Consider the following 25,000-nt stretch of genomic DNA (forward strand, 5'->3'; position numbering starts at 1 on the left):
GTCACATCCGATGCCACCATATTGTCATGCCATAGCTGCAGATTCCAAATAAATACTCTTAATGCTCATTAAGTGTCCGTATTCACCCGTGATCAAGATTACAGAAGACTGTTAATTGAAATGTATGGTTTTGTCATGTAAACAAAAGTTTTATGAGTCTTTTGAACTTATATATATACTGTATAAATATACAAACATATATATATATATATATATATATATATATATATATATATATATATATATATATATATAATATAAACAAAATCCACGAGGAAAGAGAAACAATGGAGCTGCAAGGCCTTTCGACTTATAGTCCTTTACTTAGCAAGTAAAGGACTATAAGTCGAAAAACCTGCAGCAGCACTCCACTGTTTCTCTTTCCTTCATGGATTTTGTCCTTATTAATATATTCATCACGTTCCAAATTTTCGTTGTTCAGTTATACATACATACATATATATATATATATATATATATATATATATATATATATATATATATAAAGTTCAAAGACTCATAAAATGAGTATTTAGTTAATCTTAATTAATATCGAGGAGGAAATGGTCACTACATTATCAAAATTCAGCGAATTCATTTTAAAAAGACAATTGTCGTTTAATTGATATGTTTAAAAATGCATAATTAATGAAGCATGAATTAGCAAACTTCAGTAATAAAGATTTTATTTTTAAATAAAAGGATTTGAAGACCACACAGCGGGTTCAACTCTGACGGACTTCCTCCTCTGTAAAAAGTTAGAAATACTGTGTACGTTCATTCCCCAAAACAGGAACACCTTCGTCCCGTTATCATCCACATTCTTCTTCTCTCCGCACCCACAGATGCCGAGTGTATCAAGATCGTGGAGATGAGAGTCCCGTCGTCAGTCATGGCCGGCGACACGGTGCATTTGCAGTGCGACTACGACCTGGAATCAGACACGTTATACTCGCTGACGTGGTGGCGAGAACAAAAGCAGTTCTATCAGTACAGTCCGACCTCCGGCAAGAGGAAGTCGAAGTACGACTCCCACGGGATCGAGGTTGACGTGAGTATTGGCAGAGGTTTACGATAATGGGGTTCGTCTTCTGCTGCTGGGAATTCGGGGAACGCGCCGGGCGGCGAAACCCCAAGACGCGTGTTTTGAACTTGGCATTCATATAGTAGTACAGGGTTTCAGAGTGTTTCTTATATTCTCTGGGGATGAATCAGTTTTTATTTTTTATTTTTGCTGCTGCATATTCAAGTAAATACCTTTTTTCACTATTGTCTTTAAGACTCCTCATGACCAGTGTCTTTGTGCAAATGGGTTTGAACTTGGCATTCATACAGTAGTGTTTCGCAGTGTTTCTTTTTATTTTTGCTACTGCATATTTATGAAAATTACTTTTTCATAATTATCTTTAAGACTCCTCATGACCACTGTCTTTGTTCAAATGGGTTCCACACTGAGATATTACGGCAAACCATGAGGATGATTAAAAGAAGAAGAAGATGAGACTGATAGATTATCACTCTTATGCTCATGAGAAAAGCAGTCAAATCAGTATCTTTGGTCGATTCTAAAAGCTTCAGCAATGTATCCAGAATCCCTAGTTACTTAATGTTACTCATTTCATACACCTACAAATTCATATACATATGCTTGCCATATGTTGTATACACATCAATAATACATAGTCACTTGTGTATCAAACTGCTTTCTTAAAAGACAAAAAAATTAAACTTTAATTACATCCTCACATACTGTCTCATGTGGCGTCAGGAAAAATGTCTAATTTATTAAAATAAAATTAAAATCAGAAATAAAAGTGTTGCCAAATTCGAAGCTACTACAAGCGTCAAGAGCTTAGGACTCTAGGGAATTATATCCTTTGGCAGAAGAGGATATGATAAGGACTGTGAAAGGCAGCTTTAGGAGCGACCAAGAGCCAGTGCTGGCATATGGCCAGCTCAATATAAACACGGGCTTAAAACGTATTAAAATCTTCACACAAAGCAAAGATAAACATTAATTGCACAGTTCCCGAAGGATATCAGGAACGAAAATGAATGAACTGCCACAATCTGCGCTATAACTGGTAGTAAATAGAATAGTAAATGGACTGACGCAAAATAGCAAGGAACAATATTTTAGTCATGACGTTTGAATGCGCGCTGCTTCCGTGCGAGCAAAATAAAATGATGAAGTGGAAATGCTTTGAGAATGGCGTCTGGATATCAGGCTACTGATCAAACATTTACGAAAGATGGACTTGAAATACAAATTTAGAACGAATACTGAGCTCGGGTCTGGTATATTTAAGGCTAAGACGAAAGCTGCTCCCGTGTCTCAGGGTAGATTCTGATAACTCTCATAAAGTTTGGAAATAAAGAAAACCTGACGTGGAGTGTGAATTCTGGGTGCTCTTGATTAAGGAACGATTGCAATCGCAAGCATGACAGTGTGTACACGAGTTCAAAGACTTTGCCGCTATTTTCACTCAGGTTGTGGGGTACCTGTGAGTTTTGAACTTTAAACAAACTGAATGAAGAGAGAACTCTTACGGGCAAAATTCTAAGAATGAATCTGTGGTTAATAGTATCCCGGGCGAAGATAATTTAATTCTACAGGGAAGCTGAATGTGATACCTAAAGCGAAAAGTGCTGACAGGAGCAATAATTAATGAAAGGGACAAATCTGATTTGAAACTGGCACTGGAAATAATCCGGGGGATGTCAAAACGATATAAAAACGCTGCGACTCGAAAGACGTCCAGCCACCGTCCATCAAACTGAAACCCAAATGCTTTATCATGTCATTTAACGACATGAGCTTGAAATGTGTTAGTGAAGGCAGCGGAGCCTTGAGGATCAAATAAGGGGCAGAATTCTACATCTGTATGGAACTGTGAAGAAGTGGCGAATCTGTAGAGCAAGGAATTTTAATTAGCCTTCCGTTTACACGACTGAGGTGACCTCGCTGACTTTTGTGAAGATGTGGATCAGAAGATAAAGCTGAATGTTTCGTGTAATTTGAAAACGAAAAGAAAATACTAATCTCGGAAGAGTATAATGAGGCAGGCAGAAGTTCTGGGTTCAACTCACTCACGGGAAATTATGGCAGTGGTAATCTTTGAAAGAGAGTGAAATATAACTCTTAAAAATTAAAGATAGTGATAATACGACAAGGCTTATGATGAAACAGCAGCATTGAGGATAAGAGAAATGTAGCAGAAATGGATATCTATTTTTGTGTATAGCTTCTAGATGATGGCACAACACCAGTAGATGGGAGTACAATTTAAATGGTAACAAATGTGTCAAAAGATGAAATGACTGAAGAGGCAGTTGACAAATGGCCGTCCGCGGGGAAACGTTCGGCTGCTGAAAATGTTTTCAACTGAAGGCGGAGTGAATGAAAGACAATGTTTGATAAAGCCATACTTTCAATTTTGAGAATTCTCAAAATTACGCGAATGATATCAATACGTAATCTTTATCGATTTTAATGCAATAATATCAAATGTCTAGATATTCCTTACGAGGAGAATATAGAGACGATCTTATTAATGTCGGATAATGGATGAAAATGACCTTGCTCGATAGTGCTGATGGTACTGAGGTTGTAAAGCAATCGGTATTTTGAGGCGACAGTCTTCTCTATTATATATATATATATATATATATATATATATATATATATATATATATATATATATATATATATATATATATATATATATATATATATATATATATATATATATATATATATAGTAGTGTGTGTGTGTGTGTGTGTGTGTGTGTGTGTGTGTGTTGTGTTTGCGTAACTGGTTTTTGCAAAAGCTCAAAAACTTCAAAACATATTACTCGTAAGGACGAATTTGAAGCCGCAGACTTAATTAATCCTAATGCAACAAAATTCACTCTTTATTCCTTCTTTGAATATATATATATATATATATATATATATATATATATATATATATATATATATATACACTGTATGTGTGTATACATATGTGTGTGTATTGCAGCTAAAGCAAATAAATATAAAACATCTTGAAAATACATCGCATATTCCATTTTCTAGCGATGCACCCTAACGAGAGAGAGAGAGAGAGAGAGAGAGAGAGAGAGAGAGAGAGAGAGAGAGAGAGAGAGCCTGTATTTAGATAAAGCTACATACAATGAACGTCAATAAAGCGGGTTTCTAAGCGAGAGAGTCTATTCACGAAGCAAATAAACAGGAGTTCAGTTGCGCAGCCATTAGAAGAGTTACAAGATTTCACGGTAGTTGTTTGTGCACAAAAAATACAGCCCCCCCCCCCCGGCTGCTTAGAGGGGTTATAAGGAAAGAAAAAAAAAAGTCTAACCGCAATATCTGAGTAAACATGAGAGAGATAATATTTACCAATGAAATAACAGAAATGAATAGTATATAGAAGAGAAAAATTAAGAGAATGGTAACGTATCTGGAAATATACTGTATATTGGTAAGGTGTACAATGTCGCTCATTAGCATAATTATTATTCTATTTTCTATGAGAGAACCTAATATAAATTTATAGAAACAAAGAAAAAGTTCTCAAAAATCGCCCTTACTTCTATTTTCTATAAGAGAACCTAATATGAACTTAGAGAAATAAAGAAAAAAATGCACAAAACTCGCCATTACTTCTATTTTCTATAAGAGAACCTAATATGAACTTACAGAAATAAACAAAAACTAAACAAAAATCGCCATTACTTCTATTTTCTATAAGAGAACCTGATATGAACTGACAGAAATAAAGAAAAAACTGCACAAAAATGGGCACAAAACCCGAAAAACAGCTTGGCCCACGTATTTCCCAAACGCCATAAATGTCATCAGAGGTTAAAAGCAAGCGAACGAAGTTTCTCCCGTAACCTCATTTCCCATCCTCTCTCTCTCCAGTTCCCGGATTCCCTTTGCTTTTGTGACGACCTCCGCCGAGGAGCTGCTCTCTGCCTCGCCTTGCCTTCACGTCTTGGTGATGCCCGTGGTTCCTCGATTCCCATTCCGGCCATTAACCATGTCGCCGCTTTACACCCGCCATTCCCCAGCGAAGGATGTTCCCGAAAGATGTGAACGAATGATGAGGGTTCTTGGTTTCCCGGAGAGATTCTTCTTCTTGTGATTCTGGACCTGGAGCGAAGAAGAAGAAGAAGAAGAAGAAGAAGAGCGTTTGGTCGTCCTTGTAGTGAGCCGTTGATGCACTGTGAGATGTTAAGAGCCCTACGAAGATCCAGGCTTGAAATCCGCGAATGCACACCCGCCATTCGCGATTTCGGTTTAATCCCGCTCGCGCGCGCCATAAATAATGGCGTAGGGATTAATGATGCTGTCTTGAAATTAATGCCCTAACAGTATCCACGTTTACTCCCGTGGAAGGATCATCTGATGTATTAGCAGTGCCATAAATTTCCCCCTCTGCCGTAAAAGTTCGGAATGAATGGAGCTATTCAAGAACCGAACCATTTATACCGCCGGCGGTATTCCAGTGCTTTACAAATATATCTCGAGACCGTTTTGCTTCCTAAAGGTTTACAGAGTTTGATGCACAACCAAAAAAAAAAAAATCTCTGATTTCGTCGGCAAGAAAATGAATGGCGAAATCCATTTCTGGCGTTCGAATTGGAACATATTTTGTTGAAACCAGATGATAGAATATAGAATGAAAATATGTACAAAGAACCACTAATGTGAAATGAGCAGTTAATGACCAAACGGTTGCCTTCTCTATCTCTTTCTCCCTCTTCCTATCTTCTATGATCCCTTCTTCTCCTTCGTATTGCTACAATACCTCGCTTGAGACATCTTTTCTCCCTCAGTGTTGCAACAGAAGCGTAACAGAACTAAACTAAAAGCAATTCATGTTTGGTTTTCGGTGCGTGACAAACAGAATGTCTTTCACCTCTTCAGATTCAATATCGGTAACGTTTCACATGCTATCGATTCTTAATATGCATTTCAAAAATGAACGAAGAAAGTAAAGTCTGGAAGAAAGATGATTTTTCGAATACAAATGTCAAAATCATATTTCCTCCTTAAGAAGAAATGTCTGTCTGATTTCCTAGAAAACAAAAAACAGATTCTGCATCGGAGGAAACCAAACATCCGTAGCACAAGGCGTTACAAAAACGGCTAAAATGAAAATAACTTCTCTATTTGAATTCCATAAACTTTGAAAGGGACTTCCTTCCACGCCGTCACAATACTTGATACTCTATAAATACTCTGGAAGTGGCACGTCTCATCCAGGCTTACGTGAGAATTTTCGGGGATTTCTCCACTGCGTTGCTTGAGAATTTTTCCAGTCTAGTCTCTGCAGCTCTCTCTTCCACGGATTAAGCATTTGAAGGGTGACTGCTGTATACAGAGCAATCAAGGGGATGCTGACGTATGCACAATTTCGCGTCGTGTGATGTTGAGGAATATATCTGTATCGAAGATGGCAACGCGACGCGAGTCTTTAGACTTTGTACCGCTTAGCTTTATAAATCTATCTATATCCGTCAACTTCACTTGAACTCAATCCAGTGCAGGTTTATTGGAAGACTATCGCTGCGAAGATTGTGGCAACAGATGAAACATCAAACCTACAGCAACCTTTACAAATCTATCACCGAAAACTCAATGTGAAATCCCTCGCGTACAATGAATGGCAAAGATGAAGATATTCCGCCCATACAAATGTAAAACGGTTATGAATTGAAGCGAGATCCCAAAATCTGGTTTTCTGTTCATCGCCGCGAAGCGAGGAGAACTATATATATAGCGTCAAAAACACACGGGAAACCAAACTGAGATTAACTTCAATCATTTGTTAAGCAGACAGAAAGATCTTGGGAACACCTTAAACAACTCAACATTCTTTTCGGTGTTATTTCAGTAACGTTGATAAACGGATGAATAATAATAAGAAACATCAATATAATGCCAGTGAATATACAGAAACACAGTGTTAAACCACCAAAAACATGCGTAGCTTTGGGACCAGCTCCAGATAAAAGGCCTATAACGTAAGGTGGCCTGCGGTAATTAGAGGTAGAGTACGTATGCAAAATAGCTAATGAATCACGGCATAATCCATACTGAATCTTCAAATATATTCTTTCAAGGAGTATACAAAGACTGAGCTTATGTCACTATAAACAATATGTTAAAATTGCTGTGTTGCTGATGCACGCACTCAGAACAGGTAGAACAAAGGTTACCGTAGGTAAAACCACAGAAATTGTCTAGTTAGACGCGGTAAATGAACAGTACTGGTCCGGTGACAGAAGGTTGAATAATTCCTAAGCCGTGGGAGATCAGGGGAGAAGTTATCAAGAGAACCTTGATATTCAGAAAAGGCGAAAATCTGTGCCAGGTTTCGGCTGCCGAGCCGAATATTTCAATAGGTTGACGCTGCGCCCATCCACCAATCAGACGAAGAGTTAAGCAATGGCTATTTTTTTTTTTCTATCAGATAACCTACTACCTTATTAAATATACTGTGCATGCAATGTCAGTCCCTTAAGCAATCGTTGAATATACAATACATGCAATGTCAGTCCCTTGAGCAATTCAATTAGTGATAATTTTTCAAATGAAAGAAGATGAAAGTAATATATATTAATAATCCTAGTCAAATTACAAATGGAAAAAAATGAATCCATAAGATAAACGAGCCACATAAGCATGAGATATATATACATATATATTATATATATACACATATATATATTATATACACTATATGTATACATATGTATGAGAGTAATTAATGAATTTATATAATCAAATCAATGCAGATATGAGTCCCGTTCTGTAATAAATTGATATTTTCGAATGAATCTGACTTTTGTTTATTCACTAAAAGTCTGCATAGTTTATTTGCTTAAACCTTTGGTAATAAAGAAATCCTGCTTTAGAATAAAAAAAAAACTAAACATGGAGCGAAAAATAAATAGAATGCAATTCATTTGAAACATGAAAACGGATATATATATTACATGAAGATCTCACTGCCAAAAAATCTCCAGCAAATGACACCTCAGATCAAAGTCGAACAGCTGGCATCGTAACCTAACAAACCGGAAGTATCATTTAAACAAAACGTTAAGTACAAACAGTCCATCCTATGCTACCGAGCATGTTAGGAGACCCGGTAGCAATCAAGAGAAAAAAATAATACCCAACGCGAGTATCGTACTTAACGACAGCTCAAATGGCAATGAAGCGATCGGGAAATTCTCCGTAGAGCTGGTTTGAAACTGATCCCCAGTTTTGCACTCATTTCCTCATTATTGCCTGCATGGCAATAGGATCAGTACTCGAGCTGCCTGTCGGGGCCGTTTGCGATCGACACTACAAAGGCCGAGCTTTGGAAATATTTATTTGTTATGGGAAAATGACTTTCGTTCGAGGAAATATCCTGATCACGTTTCACACAGACGGAAGCGCTGAATTCAAGCCAGGTAATTGCATAGCTTTTATCCTACTGTCTGTAACCTCATACTAATGAGTTTACTTTAAAATGTCGCAAACACAAAAAAATAAAGGTTTGAAATTAACTATCACATACTTCGGAAATTTGAAACTTATGGTGCAACCAGGTCCGCAAAGTCCAGGTCAATCTGAGTAGAACAGAATAGAATATAGAATTTAGGCCAAAGGCCAATTGCTGGGACCTGTAAGGTCACTTGGGACCTATAAGGTCATTCAGCGCTGAAAGGCAAATAGACAGTAGGGAGGTTTGAAAGGTATAACAGGAGGAAAGCCTCGCAGTTGCACTACGAAACAATTGTTGGAGGAGAACGAGTTGGGATTATGAAAGATGCAAATTACTGTTATATTCTTTCAACCTTTATCAAAACCAACAACCTTCGACTGCTGCGACACAATCCAATCCAATCCAATCCTAATATTGACTCTGACAACCTGCCGTCTCACAAAGCCATCAGGTAAGAAAATTAACCTATGGTAAAAAATCACATAAGTCAAACATCCAATCTACTTAGCCACTGAAATTTCATCCCAATGAGTTTTCTTTCATCATTTTCATTCAAAATTATACTAGTCTTATGGCACCACTGATCGCATTATGAGTTCAAACGTAATTCATCGAAAGATCAATTTTTCTTAATGTGATACAGGTAATTTTCAAATTTTTAACATTTTTAAAGTTCAATGGCGCCTTTCCCTGGGATAGTGGGTAGGGGTAGTCACGTTTTAATGGGAATGCTTGGGCATCACGGAAAAAGAATAGTCACTCTGATATAAGCAGGAGGTGACTCAAATCAAGAAGAATTTTTCACTCACTCTGAAGCACGCGCAATCAACTGGGTTATGTATGTGGATATCGGCATTAATCGAGATTTAAAAAAACAATCATACGTCTTTCACACTAAACGTAACACACCCCTGGATGCTGATATTGGGCAATAAACATCTTTCCAGACAAATTTCACAGACAAAGGAACTCTTAGTAGTCTTTCCGGCGAGATCCAATATCGGGGATCATCATATGACGACAACCTTATATTCTGTTAAAGGAGATGGAACACGCGAGCGACTCTAGTTTATAAAGATCACGAATGGTATCAAACGTTATTTGTTTATTTCAGATGCATCAGGAATTGTCAGTGTTCTGCGAGGTTATCAAGGCAAGAAAATATGCATACATATGTTTGGCGAAAATGCAATACAAATCAGCACTAACACCTCCTTGTAAAGTTAATGGAATTCGTTTCTTTCTGGAAGAAGTTGAAGATTACAAGTATATTGATGGCTTTGTTTAAAACCAGTGTTTCACAGTTTATATATATATATACAGTATATATATATATATATATATATATATATATATATATATATATATATATATATATATATATATATATTTATAATACACACAAGTTTCCAGTACTTCACTACTCATATGCACTGAAGAGAATTATTCCATATGCTTATTCATTTGCTTATCAATCCAGCACTTGCATATTTCGTCCGTACTCCTCTTGATTCTCCAGTGCCATTTTATCACATGTTGCCATTCCCTCCGGCTAAGCAAACTAATGGCCTCTGGTGTTCAATTCATCTGATTTTATGCTTTCTTATAGCAAACCAATAGCATAATTCAAGCCACAAGCTCTGTAACAGACGGAAAAATATTAGCTTCTTGTTCGTGCGAATCCAAAGATTGCTAAAAATCCTTGACCTCACAACGGTTAGAGATGATTTTCCATTTTATACCAAATATATTCTACTAAAATATATCGCACTGAACATGTTTTGTTGCCTAGATGACGGAAATATTCGCAACTATTAACGACGAGAAGACGAAAGGAGGCAGAGAAAATACATTAAATATTAACAAAACGCAGGAATTCTCATGCAACTCCGTCTCAGGTCTCAAATCATTTATTCATCGTTCCTTTGGAATTCGTCGATAACTCGCCCTCATCAGCGGCAACCAATCTGCCGGGAATCGCCTCTGTTCAAAGGCTGCATTTCGTTTCATTTATTTTCTTTTCAACGTCCAACCTTTCTCTTCTTTCCTTTTTTTTTTTTTTTTTTAAAGGGAACGGTGGGCGTCAAAAGTGGTACTTGTTTACTAAGAAGTTCTGAGTGGGCTTATGTTCAGAGTAGGGACTATCTAACTTGAAGAGGATCCGTCAGGAAGTTACATGTTATATATCTACGCAGGGAAAAAAAATTTTATTATCTACTTCCTCTACTTATTTAATTTGAAACAAACTGCTTACTTAAGAAAGCCCATTCGTCCATCCTGGTGCCATGGCAAATACAATACCGTATTTTGATCAAATCTATATGCCAAGGTTTCTAGTGACTGCAGTTGAGGTTGAAATCTATACTAAATACAAAAAAGTATATATATATATATATATATATATATATATATATATATATATATATATATATATATATATATATTATATGGTCTTACTGAGCAGGAACTTCAGCAACAACAGTTGCTCTATATACCAGCTCTGAAGAATCAACAGCACCAAGTCAGACCCACACTTCACAGCCCGAAGCAATTGCCTGTCTGACAAGATCTCTGTTCTTAACTAGATGTTGAGGGACCCCCTGCCCCAGGTCTCCCTCCTCCCCTTCCTCCAAGACCAATATACAAGACCAATATTAAGGCAAGCATAAAATATCCTGTCTCTGAATACACACGCACACACTAATATCTTACGCGCGCTCAGCTGCTAGAACACGAGAAGCTACTCAGGCCCCTAAAAATAATTCTTTGAATGATCCGCATTGGTTCTTTAGCTGTTAACCATCACATTTCCGTTGCCCACAAAAACTGGCACGTTATAATTAAAATGGGTCCGACAAATGGTCTGAAATGATTCACGCGAATTCACGACAAACGCAGAATCTATGATACATCAATGACCGGGGCATGTGCGTATAAATGGCGCATCGAGCAGGGAATTAATTGGAGAGAGAGAGAGCGAGGGAGAGAGAGAGCGAGGGAGAGAGCGAGGGAGAGAGAGAGAGAGAGAGGATATGAATCCCAAAAGGAGGTAACGAGAGATCAAACGCACAGTTCAACTAGAGTTAATTTTAGCATCTGAAACGCAGACATATTATATTAACCTGTATAACATCTAAACGGTTCGTTCCAGCAGGGAAATAAGAGGACGGAGTTGGAACAATATGAAGCAGCCGCTCATTGACAAATCGCGTTAAAGGATAGCTTTCTGCTGTAGAGATCTGTGACGGAAGGATGATAGTATGAATGTTGAGCACGCTGATATTTACAACCGAAATGAGGGAGAAAGGATTTTAATTAGTAAATATTCAAAACGTGAAATTGAGAAGCTGACTGAATACGTATGGTCAAAATAATGAAAACTAAAGTGCAAAATAATCAAAATAATGGAAATTTAAGTGAAACGATTACCTGGAAGAATTCATAGTTATCACCTCTTGTGTGTGTGTGTGAGAGAGAGAGAGAGAGAGAGAGAGAGAGAGAGAGAGAGAGAGAGAGAGAGAGAGAGAGAGAGAGAATGCACTCCAGATTTGCCTGAGGGATATCGAAAAACAGTTTAGGGTACACTTATTTATTTTTCATCTTTTTTAATCATCTACAGTAGGTTTTCGTGTGCGTGTGTGTGTGTGTGCGTGCGTGCACGGATGGTAGCACCTACGTGTGAAGCTTTAGCATATTTTGATTTCAGGCATAACAAACATTCATCATGTCAGAACACTACACTAGTCAAGACCGTAAGAATATTAACATGACAACTCCGACACCACTCAGCATGATAAAAGCGACGCCATCAAATCCCGGATAAAAATCTATGTATCCTGTCAGCATATATGAGACTGCAAGACCCATTTCCCGAATCTTTAATTCCATTTTACAGTGAAACATATAAGATCAGTGCCGCCCACCAAGACGCGAATACAAGAATGAGAAAACTACACCTGTAATCTCCACAAGCCTCGGGGAAATGGAAACACATGAATATTTTCTTTCCATTTACAAAGAATCTCTGTGGAATGACTTAGCTAACTTGCCTATCGGAGAAATCTTGCGAGGAGGTGGTGATGAATAGTGGGGAATATTCTTCGCGAACTGAAAGGAGTGATAAATGATAAAGAAAAGTTGCAGTGGAGTTGCTCCAAAGGCGGTATTTGGGGCTGGAAGGCTGGATTTCACTGGAAGATGAAGGGTTCTGGCTGGCGTAAGGACTGAACTGAATCGAATACAGAATTTAGGCCACAGGCCAAGCGTTGGGACCTATGAGTCATTCAGCGCTGAGACGGATATTGACAGTGAAAAGGTTTGGAAGGTGTAACAGGAGGAAAACCTCGTAGTTGCACTGTGAATCAACTGTTAGGAGAGAGTTGAGGAGAGTAAGATGGAAGAAAGAGAACATGAAAGGAGGTCCGGTAAAAGGAACGAAAGGGGTTGCAGCTAGGGGCCGGAGGCACGTTGCAAAGAACCTCAAGTAATGCCTACAGTGCAGAGAGAGAGAGAGAGAGAGAGAGAGAGAGAGAGATATTTTCCAGTGAGTCTCGAATTAATTTTTTTAAAGAATTCGTCGCTAAAATCTCCGATCTTCAACATATCTTCAAATACAAGAGCTTAATTGTATCTGGCCTCACCAGGTACACACACGAACTTCGAAACTTGAATCAGATATGTGTGTGAAAAAAAAAAAAAAAAAAAAAAAAAAATATATATATATATATATATATATATATATATATATATATATATATATATATATATATATATATATATATATATATATATATATATATATATATATATATATATATATATATATATATATATATAATCCAGGCAGTGCTGTGGTTTGCAGAGGTCAGGAAACATTTCTATCTTAAAGGTTGTTTTGGACATTAGTTAGATTAACAATTGTAACCACAAGTACCTAAAAATAGTAATCACAAGCACCTGTTACTTGACAGCTTACAGAGAAGTCTTGCAGCAACCGTGAGACAGTCATGGAAGACTGTAGATTATGCTGTCATTTTTGGAATCGGGAATTATACAACCCTAAGGAACAGACATATCATTTCATAATTCCTAATCATCAGGGAAAAGTGCATTTTAACAAAGGAAATAAATGACATGACCTGAGTTTGCAAGAAAGCATCGTAGAAAAACTCAATTGGAAGTTTACATACCAAATTGCCTGGGATTTTGTTCAGCATCCCTTAACAAAAGGACAGGAGAGAGAGAGAGAGAGAGAGAGAGAGAGAGAGAGAGAGAGAGAGAGAGAGAGAGGTGAAATCTCAAGAGACGTTTCGAATCACTCTAGCGGAAGTGCAAGACTGAAGTTCTCGACTGCTTGTGACAGATATCACCAAGATGACTGCTGCTACCACGGCTGGAGCCCTTACGCCATCTGCATCATATAACAATCTCCGTCAGCGCGAAGACGCAGCAAACGGCTCAAGAGGAAGGGAGGACTCTTTGTATCACAATAATGTTGTGTTTGCTAAGGAAGCGAATCCTGACAATCGTACGCCCTCCAAGACGTCGAATTTGGGACAAACAAACAAACAAAGGAGAGGCATCATGACGACAGGCACTGCCTGATTATAAAGAAAAGTTAATAGAAAGGAGGACGATTCTTCCCAGCGAGCAACTTTTTTCTGCGTCTCAGAAATGATTAGCCCTGTTAAATATTGCTTAACTTTGCAACTTGGCCCCCGAACTTTGGAGAATCAAAGGGCCTTGCCTTAGAGCATAAAAGGGAGGGATGCAATTGTATGTCAGAGATGGAAACAAGTGTACAAGTTTTGTGTGTGTGTGTATAGAAACATACATATAAGTAGCAAGTGATAAATGAATAAATACCTTGCTGTCCGTGTGTGCGTTTTTGTGCATCAAAAAGGTGCCAGATTCCATGTAAGCACAATACAAGGCTGAAAGAAATTTTCTCTCGCAGTTGGTGTAGCTTGAATTTTTTATGATTACCTAACAATATATTTTTTGTTGTAAGGTAATTTTGGTATGTCAGAATAAGAAAAAACTGTTGTCTTATGTAAATATTTTTGGGAACTTTCTTCTGCTCAAGGTATGGTCAGACGAGGTGTCTCACTGTTCACCTGAGAAAGGAAATACCTTATGATATTATAGCCTGCTTCATCTGAGTCTTATCAGAGGAGACCTGACTTCGAATTTTGGGTACTTAGGTTATTTTATGGCCGGGTTAAATCAAAACTCGCATGTAAGGTAGATAGAAATAATTTTCGCGTGATCTAGTTGGTGATTGATTTTTCTGGCAAGACCTTTCAGACGGAGACTGAGTAATCTCCAGAATAGAAACATAACCATGGGTGAATTCAGGTTTGTTGTTTTTGTTACATTTTGTAAAATGCGACTGGGAAGCATATTTAGATAAAACATCTCTTGAAGATGACACGATTCAAGAATTTCTCTCTCATTTACAAACAGTACTTGCACGGCAAAAAAGGGGGTGACTGGCGATTACACGTAGCTAGCTCATCATTAGGTGATCTGCAAAAACGGTCATATTAATGACCGAATGCAATGTACATTTACTTTTCTTATATAAGCAATGTTTTGTCATAGTTTACAGTCGAACTAGCCTTTTTACACAGAAATGCCATTTTACCCAAGAAGCATTTGTCTTATTTAAAAAATCTATTCTGCCCACAAAACAAAAATTCTAGATTTATGCGAAAACGACTGGGACTCCACTTGACAAAGACAAATAAATGCATGCAAACCGTCCCATTTCTGGAATGCCACTTAGAGAGTATCTATAACTTTCTAGAAACCTGGGTCATATACTAAGAGTATATTAAGAAACATTCTGATTAGAATATTAGAGATGCGACGTGGCAGACACATCACAAACACGTGAAAGTTAACAAACATTGAAAGCTTCGAGGCTACGATGAAAATTATTTCAATGAATGAAAGGAATGAATATTTGTCTAGCAATGTACGTTCGGCAAATTGTAAGCCTTTCTTTCCCTACCATTATTCAAATCGTAAGCCTTTCTTTCCCATACCATTATGTAAAATGTAAGCCTTCCTTACCTTAACCATTACTTAAATTGTAAGCCTTTCTCTCCCCAACCATCATGTAAAATGTAAGCCTTCCCATCCTTGACCATTATCCAAATTGTAAGCCTTTCTTTCCCCTACCATTATGTAAAACGCAAAACTTCCATTCCTTAACTATTATTTAAATTGTAAGCCTTTCTTTCCCCTACCATTATGTGAAACGCAAACCTTCTTTCCTTGACTATTATCCAAATCGTAAGCCTTTCTTTCCTCTACTACTATGTAAAATGTAAGCCTTCCATTTCTTGACCATTATTTAAATTGTAAGCCTTTCTTTTCCCAACCATTATGTAAAACGCAAGCCTTCCTTTCCTTGACCATTATTTAAAATCTAAGTTTCATTTCCTTGTCCATTATTCAAATTGTAAACCTTTCATTCCTTGACCATCATTTTAATCTCTGGATGCACTGCAATTTCTTCAAGTTAATACACATGGGAAAAGAAAGAAAAGTCATTATTCTGTGAAATGGAAGCTGTAGGGTGGAAATGTTTACAAAGCGCCAGTAAGCTAAATATTGTGAGGTATCAGTATAAATACCTGAATGAATGGACGTCCCCGATGGAAGAAAGGACATAGCTGACACGTGCCAGACTACGGAGAAAACTACTAAATAACACTTGACTGCAAAACAAATAAAAAAAGGCAAGAAACTGGGAGACGAAAAAAGATGAAATAGATTAGGAATACAATATATTATATATGTATATATATATATATATATATAAAACTATATACACACACAAACTTGATCACTTGCACAACTGATCTGTGCATTCATACAAATAGCAACAGGACGATGGAGACAGACAGTCCCTGAAAGCTTGTAATTTTTAAAATAAAATCTCCGTTAGATGCCATATATAAGTTTGTATACATATATAATATATACTATATATATACTGTACATGTGTGTGTATGCAAACCTGACATACCAATAATAAATTTAAATCCCCCTCCCAATAAATTTATGCACTTTTTCGCTCGTCATTCATCAGCTGGTGCAGAAAGTTTTCATACTCGTCCACAGAATCCCAGTACGCTGTTAATCTTCCGGACGTTTCCATTCCACACTGTCTCCGTACACCCCTAATCTTCCTATTTTTCCTTCCCGTTCCTTTCGGTTCAGTCTGATCCCTCATAACAGGGGGGTGAGTTATGGTATATACCTTACACAATGAGCTCTTTTCCAGGCTTGGTGCATTTAATCTCCGAGGTTTATCTCTCTCTCTCTCTCTCTCTCTCTCTCTCTCTCTCTTTCTCTGTTAGGCAGAAATCCCCGTCATTCCGCGTCTCTTCGTCTCTCTTTAATGGGCTAAAGTCGACTATCCCCCGAAATGATTTATCTGTTAGCCTGTCTATTTGTCCGTCTCCGCGGAGGTCCGTAATGGACTGAAGTCAAACATTTCCCCAAAATGATCTCTCTCTCTCTCTCTCTCTCTCTCTCTCTCTCTCTCTCTCTCTCTCTCTCTCTCTCTCTCTCCTCGCATCCTTAATGGATTCTTGTTGAGCTTGACACGGCAGAGCTCCAGCGTTTCATTTTCCGGCGCTTTCAGCCCGGATGACTAATATTCATCAACTGACGTGCTTAGCATATTCACTGTGTTTACTTCAAAACACATCAGTCTTCACCTTGTCACGGGTTACTGTGCTTGTATAGGCGCGTGTATGCATGCATGCATGCACGCACGCACGCATACGCTATGCATTCTATACACGAATGCTGACTTGACACACGCGCAGACATATATGAATTTATGTATATATCTATATATATATATATATATATATATATATATATATATATATATATATATATATATATATATATATATATATAAGTAATAATACACACACATATATATATATATATATGTATAGATATATATGGTTATGCGTTAAAGAAAACTTGATTAGATACGAAGCGTGAAGAACAAGCAATGAGATAAATCTGTGCAACCCGGTTAAGAAATGGATATGGCAGGAGTAGATGAGGAGGAGTGCATAAAATTCACGGATGGGCTCATAAAGAAAGCAGGGAATGTTTGTGGGTGAAATAAGGAGGAATAAAAACAAGAAGAGGTCGGCAGAGGAAATAAAAGTTCAGCGGCAGAAAGAGGCTAAGTGTCTGAGGTGCGGCTGCGGGAAAGACGAGATGATTATGTTCAGCCATACAAAAGGATGGATAGATACATTAACAATAAAGAGGCGAGATGGCAAACGATGGCAAGAACTTCAAATAGAGGGATTGAGGTGAACTACAACTTTAAAAAGAGAATAAAGTCATTCTACAGGGAAGTAAATTCAAAAAGAAAGATGTTTCAGAATAAAAGACATGGATAGATGCCGTCTGAACTGAGTGGTCCTGGATCAATGAAGAGAAGATTTTGGAAACGAAAAAAGGCGCATGAGTGGGAATGGGTTAGTGTAAGAGTAGGAATGGTTGAGGATACAAGAAAGGCAATTAAGAGGCTAATGAATGGAGAGGCACCTGATGTCGATGGGAATATATGTGCCAAACTGCGTTGTTGGAGTCAGTGGATGACCTGGTTTTATAAAGACATGAATATTTATTTATTTATTTATTTATTTATTTATTTATTTATTTATTTATTTATTTATTTATATCAGAGATTATCGTTGCTAGTATTGCCATAACTACAAAACATGGTATTCATAAGATTATCAAAAGCTACAAAACGAATTACCATCTAAAAGACTAATATCATGGACGAAAGGGGTATTGACCTGATTAGCTTAATCACTTCTCCGAGTGGTGAAGCGCTCTCTGCTTTTCGTTACTTCATAGATCAATGAGTGGAACAAAGTTCAGTGACTTTGCATGTGTTCCTTATTCAGACCAATTAATACTTTATTGTGAAAATCTAAAAGAAAATTACTACAGTGTACATAGCATCCATCGCGCGATTAAAAACAAGAAACTAGACTTTGAGATATCTACTCTTTGCACTGCCTAGAATTCTGTGGGAATTCTGTGGTTCTCAACTTTTTTCTCCCATGCACCCTTTCACCATATGTCAGAATGTCATTCCCGCCCCCTTTCCAAAACTGTCTGACTCGAAAGATGCATTCCAAATAATATGTATATAATAATAAAAATCAATTGTCACAATCCCGCCCAACCACATGAAATTATGAAACTCTCCCCTAGGGTGGAATTCCCCCCTGGTTGAGAACCCTGGCCTAGATATTAATGCCGAAATGCTTACTCATAATGACATTCTGTCATGAGACAGCTGGCTACTGAACGCGAAAAAAATGAGTTGATATATGATTTAATATCCTTTTGAAAAAGGCACAACTATTCCAAATAATCACGCCTTAGAAACAAGAGTAATTCAGGAAAATTAACCATCAACTGACTAATAAAAAAAGGGGGGCCTGACTCATGAACGGTCCAGGCAAGGGAAGATGATAAAAGTGCCTCTAAAACTAACCTGGAAAATGAAGAAAAATCTAACAAAAAGTTACATGAAAATTTCAAGTAGTCTCCCTGTAATGAGCCTTCTTGTGCAATAACATCCGTAAAACTTTTGTCCTCATTCGCTTCTCATTTTCGAAAAAGCAATACAGCCGTGAAGTGCACATCTCGACGTATTTTCGATCAGAGAGCACTCCCTTTGTTTGAAAATGGTAATAGGTTCCCATTAAATTTTATGTCACATTCTGCAACACATGTTCAGGGGGAAAAAGCCCCCAGTTGGCCAGATGGGCGAATCTTTAGGGATGAAATACCGTAGTAGTAATCACAAGGCTGAATTTTTTTTTTTTTTTTTTTTTTTTGAGAGTTCGATCTAATGCAAGACAATATAAGTAGATGAGTATATATACATGTACATATATGTATACACACATATATATATACATACATATGCGAGTATACATAACAGAAATGAACAGTAAAATATGAAAGATACTTTTTCCCGTATATCTGTCAAAGTAAGAAAGATAAAGCATTTCAATATCTACATAAAATATCTACGTTATTATGACCACTTTCTGTTTAATATCTCAAAGCATCGAAGTGCCTCTGATAATGGATGTCAAAATCTGCACACAGAGAAATTCGATAACCTAGATTAGAGAGAGAGAGAGAGAGAGAGAGAGAGAGAGAGAGAGAGAGAGAGAGAGAGAGAGAGAGAGAGAGAGAGAGAAACTTCTAGATTTCACCTAGTTACCTAATCTTGAACGAAGAACATGATAAATAACTTTTCAGCCCCATAATAATAGGGACCTTGTTACTCGCACTTTCTACTACAAATAGTACCCACATTCCACCTTATTCTAGGCCACACCCAATCATCATTTGTTATTAGATCCTGTGTGCAAGAAATTAGCTTCTTTATGTCGAATAGTTATTTAGCATCAATTACTGCAGTCTTTACATGTCGCGTTGTCCCTTATACAGATCTTCCGGCTCGTAATTCTTTATAGAGTCGCCTTTCTTGACCGGTTTATTGGGATTTTAATCAATCATATTCTGAACTGAAAAAAATGTTTCTAACCAAACAAGATCAACAAGATCAAGTCCGAGAGATGAAAGTGCTGTAGTACAACAGCTCCCAGAGAAGAACAAACGCAAAATTCTCCTCAGAGAACAACAAGCATAAAACCTAAAGAGACTCCCTCTCTCAGGCTGCTATCAGCGGCAAGGCCAAATTCCCAGACTTACCCCGCAAGATCCTGAACACGATGCTCTCAAGAAACGCAATCTAATTATCCTCGAAAATAGCAGCAACACCTGCAAAAGGAGGAGAGGACATTTGGGAGGCGAGTTTTGTGATTGGAGTAATTGACAGTGGATGGCAAAATCGAGATGAAAAAGGCTTCTAAAATAAGACTGCCTTCAAAGATCAGAAGATAAGTACTGTGATATTCGACCTGTTTCATGATGACCCTTTTGATTCTTTCAGAGTTAAATTTTGTTTTTATATTTAGTTCGGTTTGAACTCATAACCCTGACAACTTTATCAGTTCATGAAAGAAAATACTCATGAAAATTTTTTTCTGGCCCGCTACCCTGTACAGCTGGACTCCATGACCTACCCGTCTGTCAGACAATAACCAGGATCGTTCTAAAATCATTCACATTTAGAATATAATTTAAAAAAAAAGAGCTCAAAAGTCATTAAAAAGAGTTCAAAAATAATTCAAAAGAGTTCGAAAGACCTTTCATCAATCTCTATCATGGTCTTGGATCCATTAAGTTGAAATGTAATTAGCTCAACTGCAGTTTGTTATTGGGATGCAGTGAACATATCTATAATATTTCTCCAAGGATCTGGAAATGACTATTATTATCATCATCGTTATTAGTTACAGCAGCAATTGCTTAACGTGCCATCTGAGTGATTTACGGCCGCCGCTCGGTGAGTTACGTGATTTACTCAGGATACCTAATATGCATACTTGGGTTACTCAAGAGGAGATTCAGGGTCTCCTGAAGCTTATTGTTGTTTCAGTAATGACACAGATATACCGTAGTAAAAATACTCTGAACGCGCATGGGACTTCAGAGCTATTTCGGACATAGAACTCATGCGAAGTGTCCTAAATATAGACTATTTGACATGGGATGTTTCTTTGTGCCTCCTATATCCTTTTGCAATCACTGTAAGGATGACCATTTTCATCAGGCTGTACCTTTCATTTTTTCGACGTAACGACAAACATTATGACATTCGAGATTGAAGTAAGTGTTCATTAGCAATTGATGAAGTCTGTCTGCAATGCTCATGTTAAATTCCATCACTGAACTCAATCTTCCCTGTAACAATAGGACTCACGAGGCCTGTCCAGAGAGAACGAGAAACACGCAGTAGATATGCAAAAAAATATTAACAAAACACCCCAATAAAAAATACTGTCAGGGACAGCAATCAGTTTCAATGAAATTTTCCACGTAGTACATTAGTTCATTTACGTAATTATACTACTGTTCTAGAATAACCCTTCTGACGCTGATACAGGCCCCATGACCGTCTAAATACAATCACTTTCAGAAGTATACGCCCATGGAGTGGAGAACCCAGTGCCTTCATCTAGGCCAGGTCCATCTGGAGGAGGCGACCCACTAGCCTCCTGAAGGATGGAAGTGTATGAGTTAGAAAAAGGGGAAAAACGAACAGATTTGTTAATCTTGCTAGTACAGGGGATGAAATGGTAACAGGACTGTGCAACCAAAGGATTACCGATGCACACAGAGTATACGTGAGAAAGGGTAGCCTTCCGGGTTTTAAGAGGTCCGTGATAGGAAGAGATGCCTTTACTGAGCTAACAAGAATAACAACCGTAATCTCACCAGTGGAAAAAAGACGGAGAATCTTCCCCGAGGTAGAAGATCGAGCTAAGGAGCGATCAGACGAATTGCATTTGACTGAATCTGATGGAAATGGAAGCTCGTAATGAGATCGGCGATGCAAACTGACAGAAATATGGCCAACACTATTTTTTGTCGACGTGGATGAAAATAACAAAAACACATCTATTATTTTGGAAGCAGATTTTGCATTTTCATCTAAAAGATCTTTCCAAGACAAGAACGAGGAAGGGCACTTAAAGTGATGACAGAAGGGAGAGATTAATTACATTTTCATTCAAAAGAGGAACCAAATTTCCTAAGAAAGGAAAGAGATATATGCAAATATTTGTGTTTTGAGGTACCGAACTTCGCTAAATGATGAAGTCCCTATTCAGGTATATTCACAAGATCAACGTCGATAACTGAATAAACTGCAAGTCAAGATTTAGTGTTACCAACAGAAGCAGGGCAGAAAGAAGGAAGAAATACGAACGGCTAAATCATCGACAAAAGCATGCGCAGATGTTATGCAATCAGCAACACCACAAAACCTTGAAATAAGTTTACAGACAGTAGAAATAAATCAACAGTCAGGAATACTAATTTAGGGATCCCTACGCCAGTTCTATGATAAGTGATTTAGAGGTATCAAAATGACGACAAAAGACTTCAATTTCCCGTTAAAAGATAACCTCTTATCAGCGAACGTAAAGGTCCCCAATATGCTTTCCAGGTATTCCAAAAAGTGAAAATTCCTATGTTTTAGTGAAAGTACCGTCAGAGTTAAAGGAGTTAGATGACAGCTCAAAGGCTCAGAGATATTAACCTCCTGCAATTGGTATGATTACTTAATTTTCCGTCTGGTCCAGAATTCAACTTAGCTGGCTATTATCATGGACGCCACTCAAATGAATGTATCCCATTGCATAAGAATTGCAAATTTTAACAAGTACATCCGACACTGAACAGAGCAAACTTCACAAAGCAAACTTTGAGCCGGTAAGAAAACATTGAACAAAAAGATCCGCATGACTGGACTTTTTCCAGAGCTCTCGCGTTTTACAAACTATTCTGAATTACAAAGTAATGAAGTGAACAAAACTATGCAAATCGCTATGCTATTAAGAAGAGCAAGAGAAAACGGTGCTGCATACTAAAATAAGCGAAAGCTACTTATTTGAGAAGTGGAGGCTCAATATATATATATATATATATATATATATATATATATATATATATATATATATATATATATATATATATATATATATATATATATATATATATATATATTATATGTATTATATATAACAGCCACTTAACTTATCTTTAGGGGTATATGTGTGTGTGCGTTTTTGTGCCGGTGAAAAATTGCATAAGAAAGGTCCAGAACATTTATTCTAACATCAGAACTAGTATCCAAACCATAATAAAAACAGTGAAAAAACTAAGTCCTCGTTCAGTATTCTGAGTGTTGTGTCATCTAACCATATAACCTCAGCAACAAATTCCTAACCGAGTACCAAACCAGTCAAAGCCCACTCGTGAAAGAACGCATCAACCTGCGACCGAATCCGAACAGAGATAAAAGGAGATGGAACCATCCATCCTTGAGTCCCCTGACCAAATAATTAGCTCCCTCCGGGAGGTAAAGGCATCAGAAACGAGAAGTCAAAGGCGGGGCTCATATTGTGGAACTAATGCAAGGCAACTGTGACTTCAGCAAATGTAATCTAAGTTTCAGACAAGGAAGTGGGATCTTGCTACGCGATTAATCCGCGGTGGGCCCAAAGTGCGCCTCCTAATTTGATAAGGCATCCAGGGAAGGGGGAAGTTCTAGCACAGAACACACAGAGAGAGTATATGAGGCCGGGTGATCTACTTACGGCCAAGCCTTTCAGGCTGTAAAAGAATTTTCAAATGTACTTAGTGAAAGTCGGAGAGATAGCTTCTTCAGTTTAAAGATAATGAAATGCAGATCAGTCGCATCCATTTGAGTCTTCACTTATCTTGTTTCCAAACTATTTTAAGCTAAATATCCGTTTCATTCTTTTTCCCGCATTCCTTGTTCTTGTGAAGTATACTCACTTTAATGGTTCCTCGATAGTAACGACCATTAAGCATTCTGCAAAACATTCACGCAGTTTAAAAGCCAGACGACACAGAGATCAAGATTTACGATCTGTAGAGTAATGCATGATGCAGAAACTAAAGAAAAAAAAAATTATATATATATAAAATATAAAGAAGCCCAGAGAAACGCCAAAACGTGGAAAATAAAGGCTATATTTCAGAGACCGAACTGTCTCTCTCCTCAGGCAAAAATATTTTCCACACTTTGGCGTTTCTATGGGCTCCTTTATACTTGATGGATTCTGTTTTAACAAATATATATATAAACATACGTAAATGCATGTGGCTGGGAAACAAGAGAGCAATGAACAGAAAATTACCCCACAAGCCTGAAACGACGTCGCTTGACATATCAAAGGGTTGACAAACAGCACGAAAACTTATCTTTTGTTTTTCTCCGGCCGGCGAACCCCGTCATCAATTAACTTTCTCTGAGGCGTCCCACCCCACCCCCAACCCCTCTCCCACCTCTCTCTCTCTTTCCACTGTGCGGAAGACTCCAAATACATTAACCGCCATTTTATCTCGTCACTTGCAGGGGCTCGTATATCCTGCGTGAGTGTTATTACCAAAGTTGGATTCTGATCCTCTCTTTTGGAATAGGTCATGAAATTCCTTGAACCATCTCGTCGTCGACGGAGTTCTAAACATTCTCCCAGATTTGCAGGGAAAGGGGTGGCGCTCTCTCTCTCTCTCTCTCTCTCTCTCTCTCTCTCTCTCTCTCTCTCTCTCTCTCTCTCTCTCTCTCTCGACGGAGTTCTAAACATTCTCCCAGATTTGCAGGGAAAGGGGTGGCGCTCTCTCTCTCTCTCTCTCTCTCTCTCTCTCTCTCTCTCTCTCTCTCTCTCTCTCTCTCTCTCTCTCTCTCTCTCTCAAAAGAAATCTTACAGTGAGAACTTCAATGGATATCAATCCGTGAGCTACACGGTTTATTG

The 25,000-nt window shown here is 37.8% G+C and overlaps 1 protein-coding gene across 1 annotated transcript in view; it reads left to right on the plus strand.

The window, feature by feature from the left end:
• LOC136832479 (cell adhesion molecule 2-like) overlaps positions 1 to 25,000 on the plus strand; it is a 351,167-nt gene that overhangs the window by 291,037 nt on the left and 35,130 nt on the right. Inside the window, exon 3 of the mRNA XM_067093362.1 lies at positions 846 to 1,051. Coding sequence (XP_066949463.1) covers positions 846 to 1,051 — 206 coding nt within the window. The remainder of the gene's footprint in view (positions 1 to 845; positions 1,052 to 25,000) is intronic.

This window comes from Macrobrachium rosenbergii, chromosome 50 (assembly GCF_040412425.1).
Source record: "Macrobrachium rosenbergii isolate ZJJX-2024 chromosome 50, ASM4041242v1, whole genome shotgun sequence".
Classification (NCBI taxonomy): Eukaryota; Metazoa; Arthropoda; class Malacostraca; order Decapoda; family Palaemonidae; genus Macrobrachium; species Macrobrachium rosenbergii.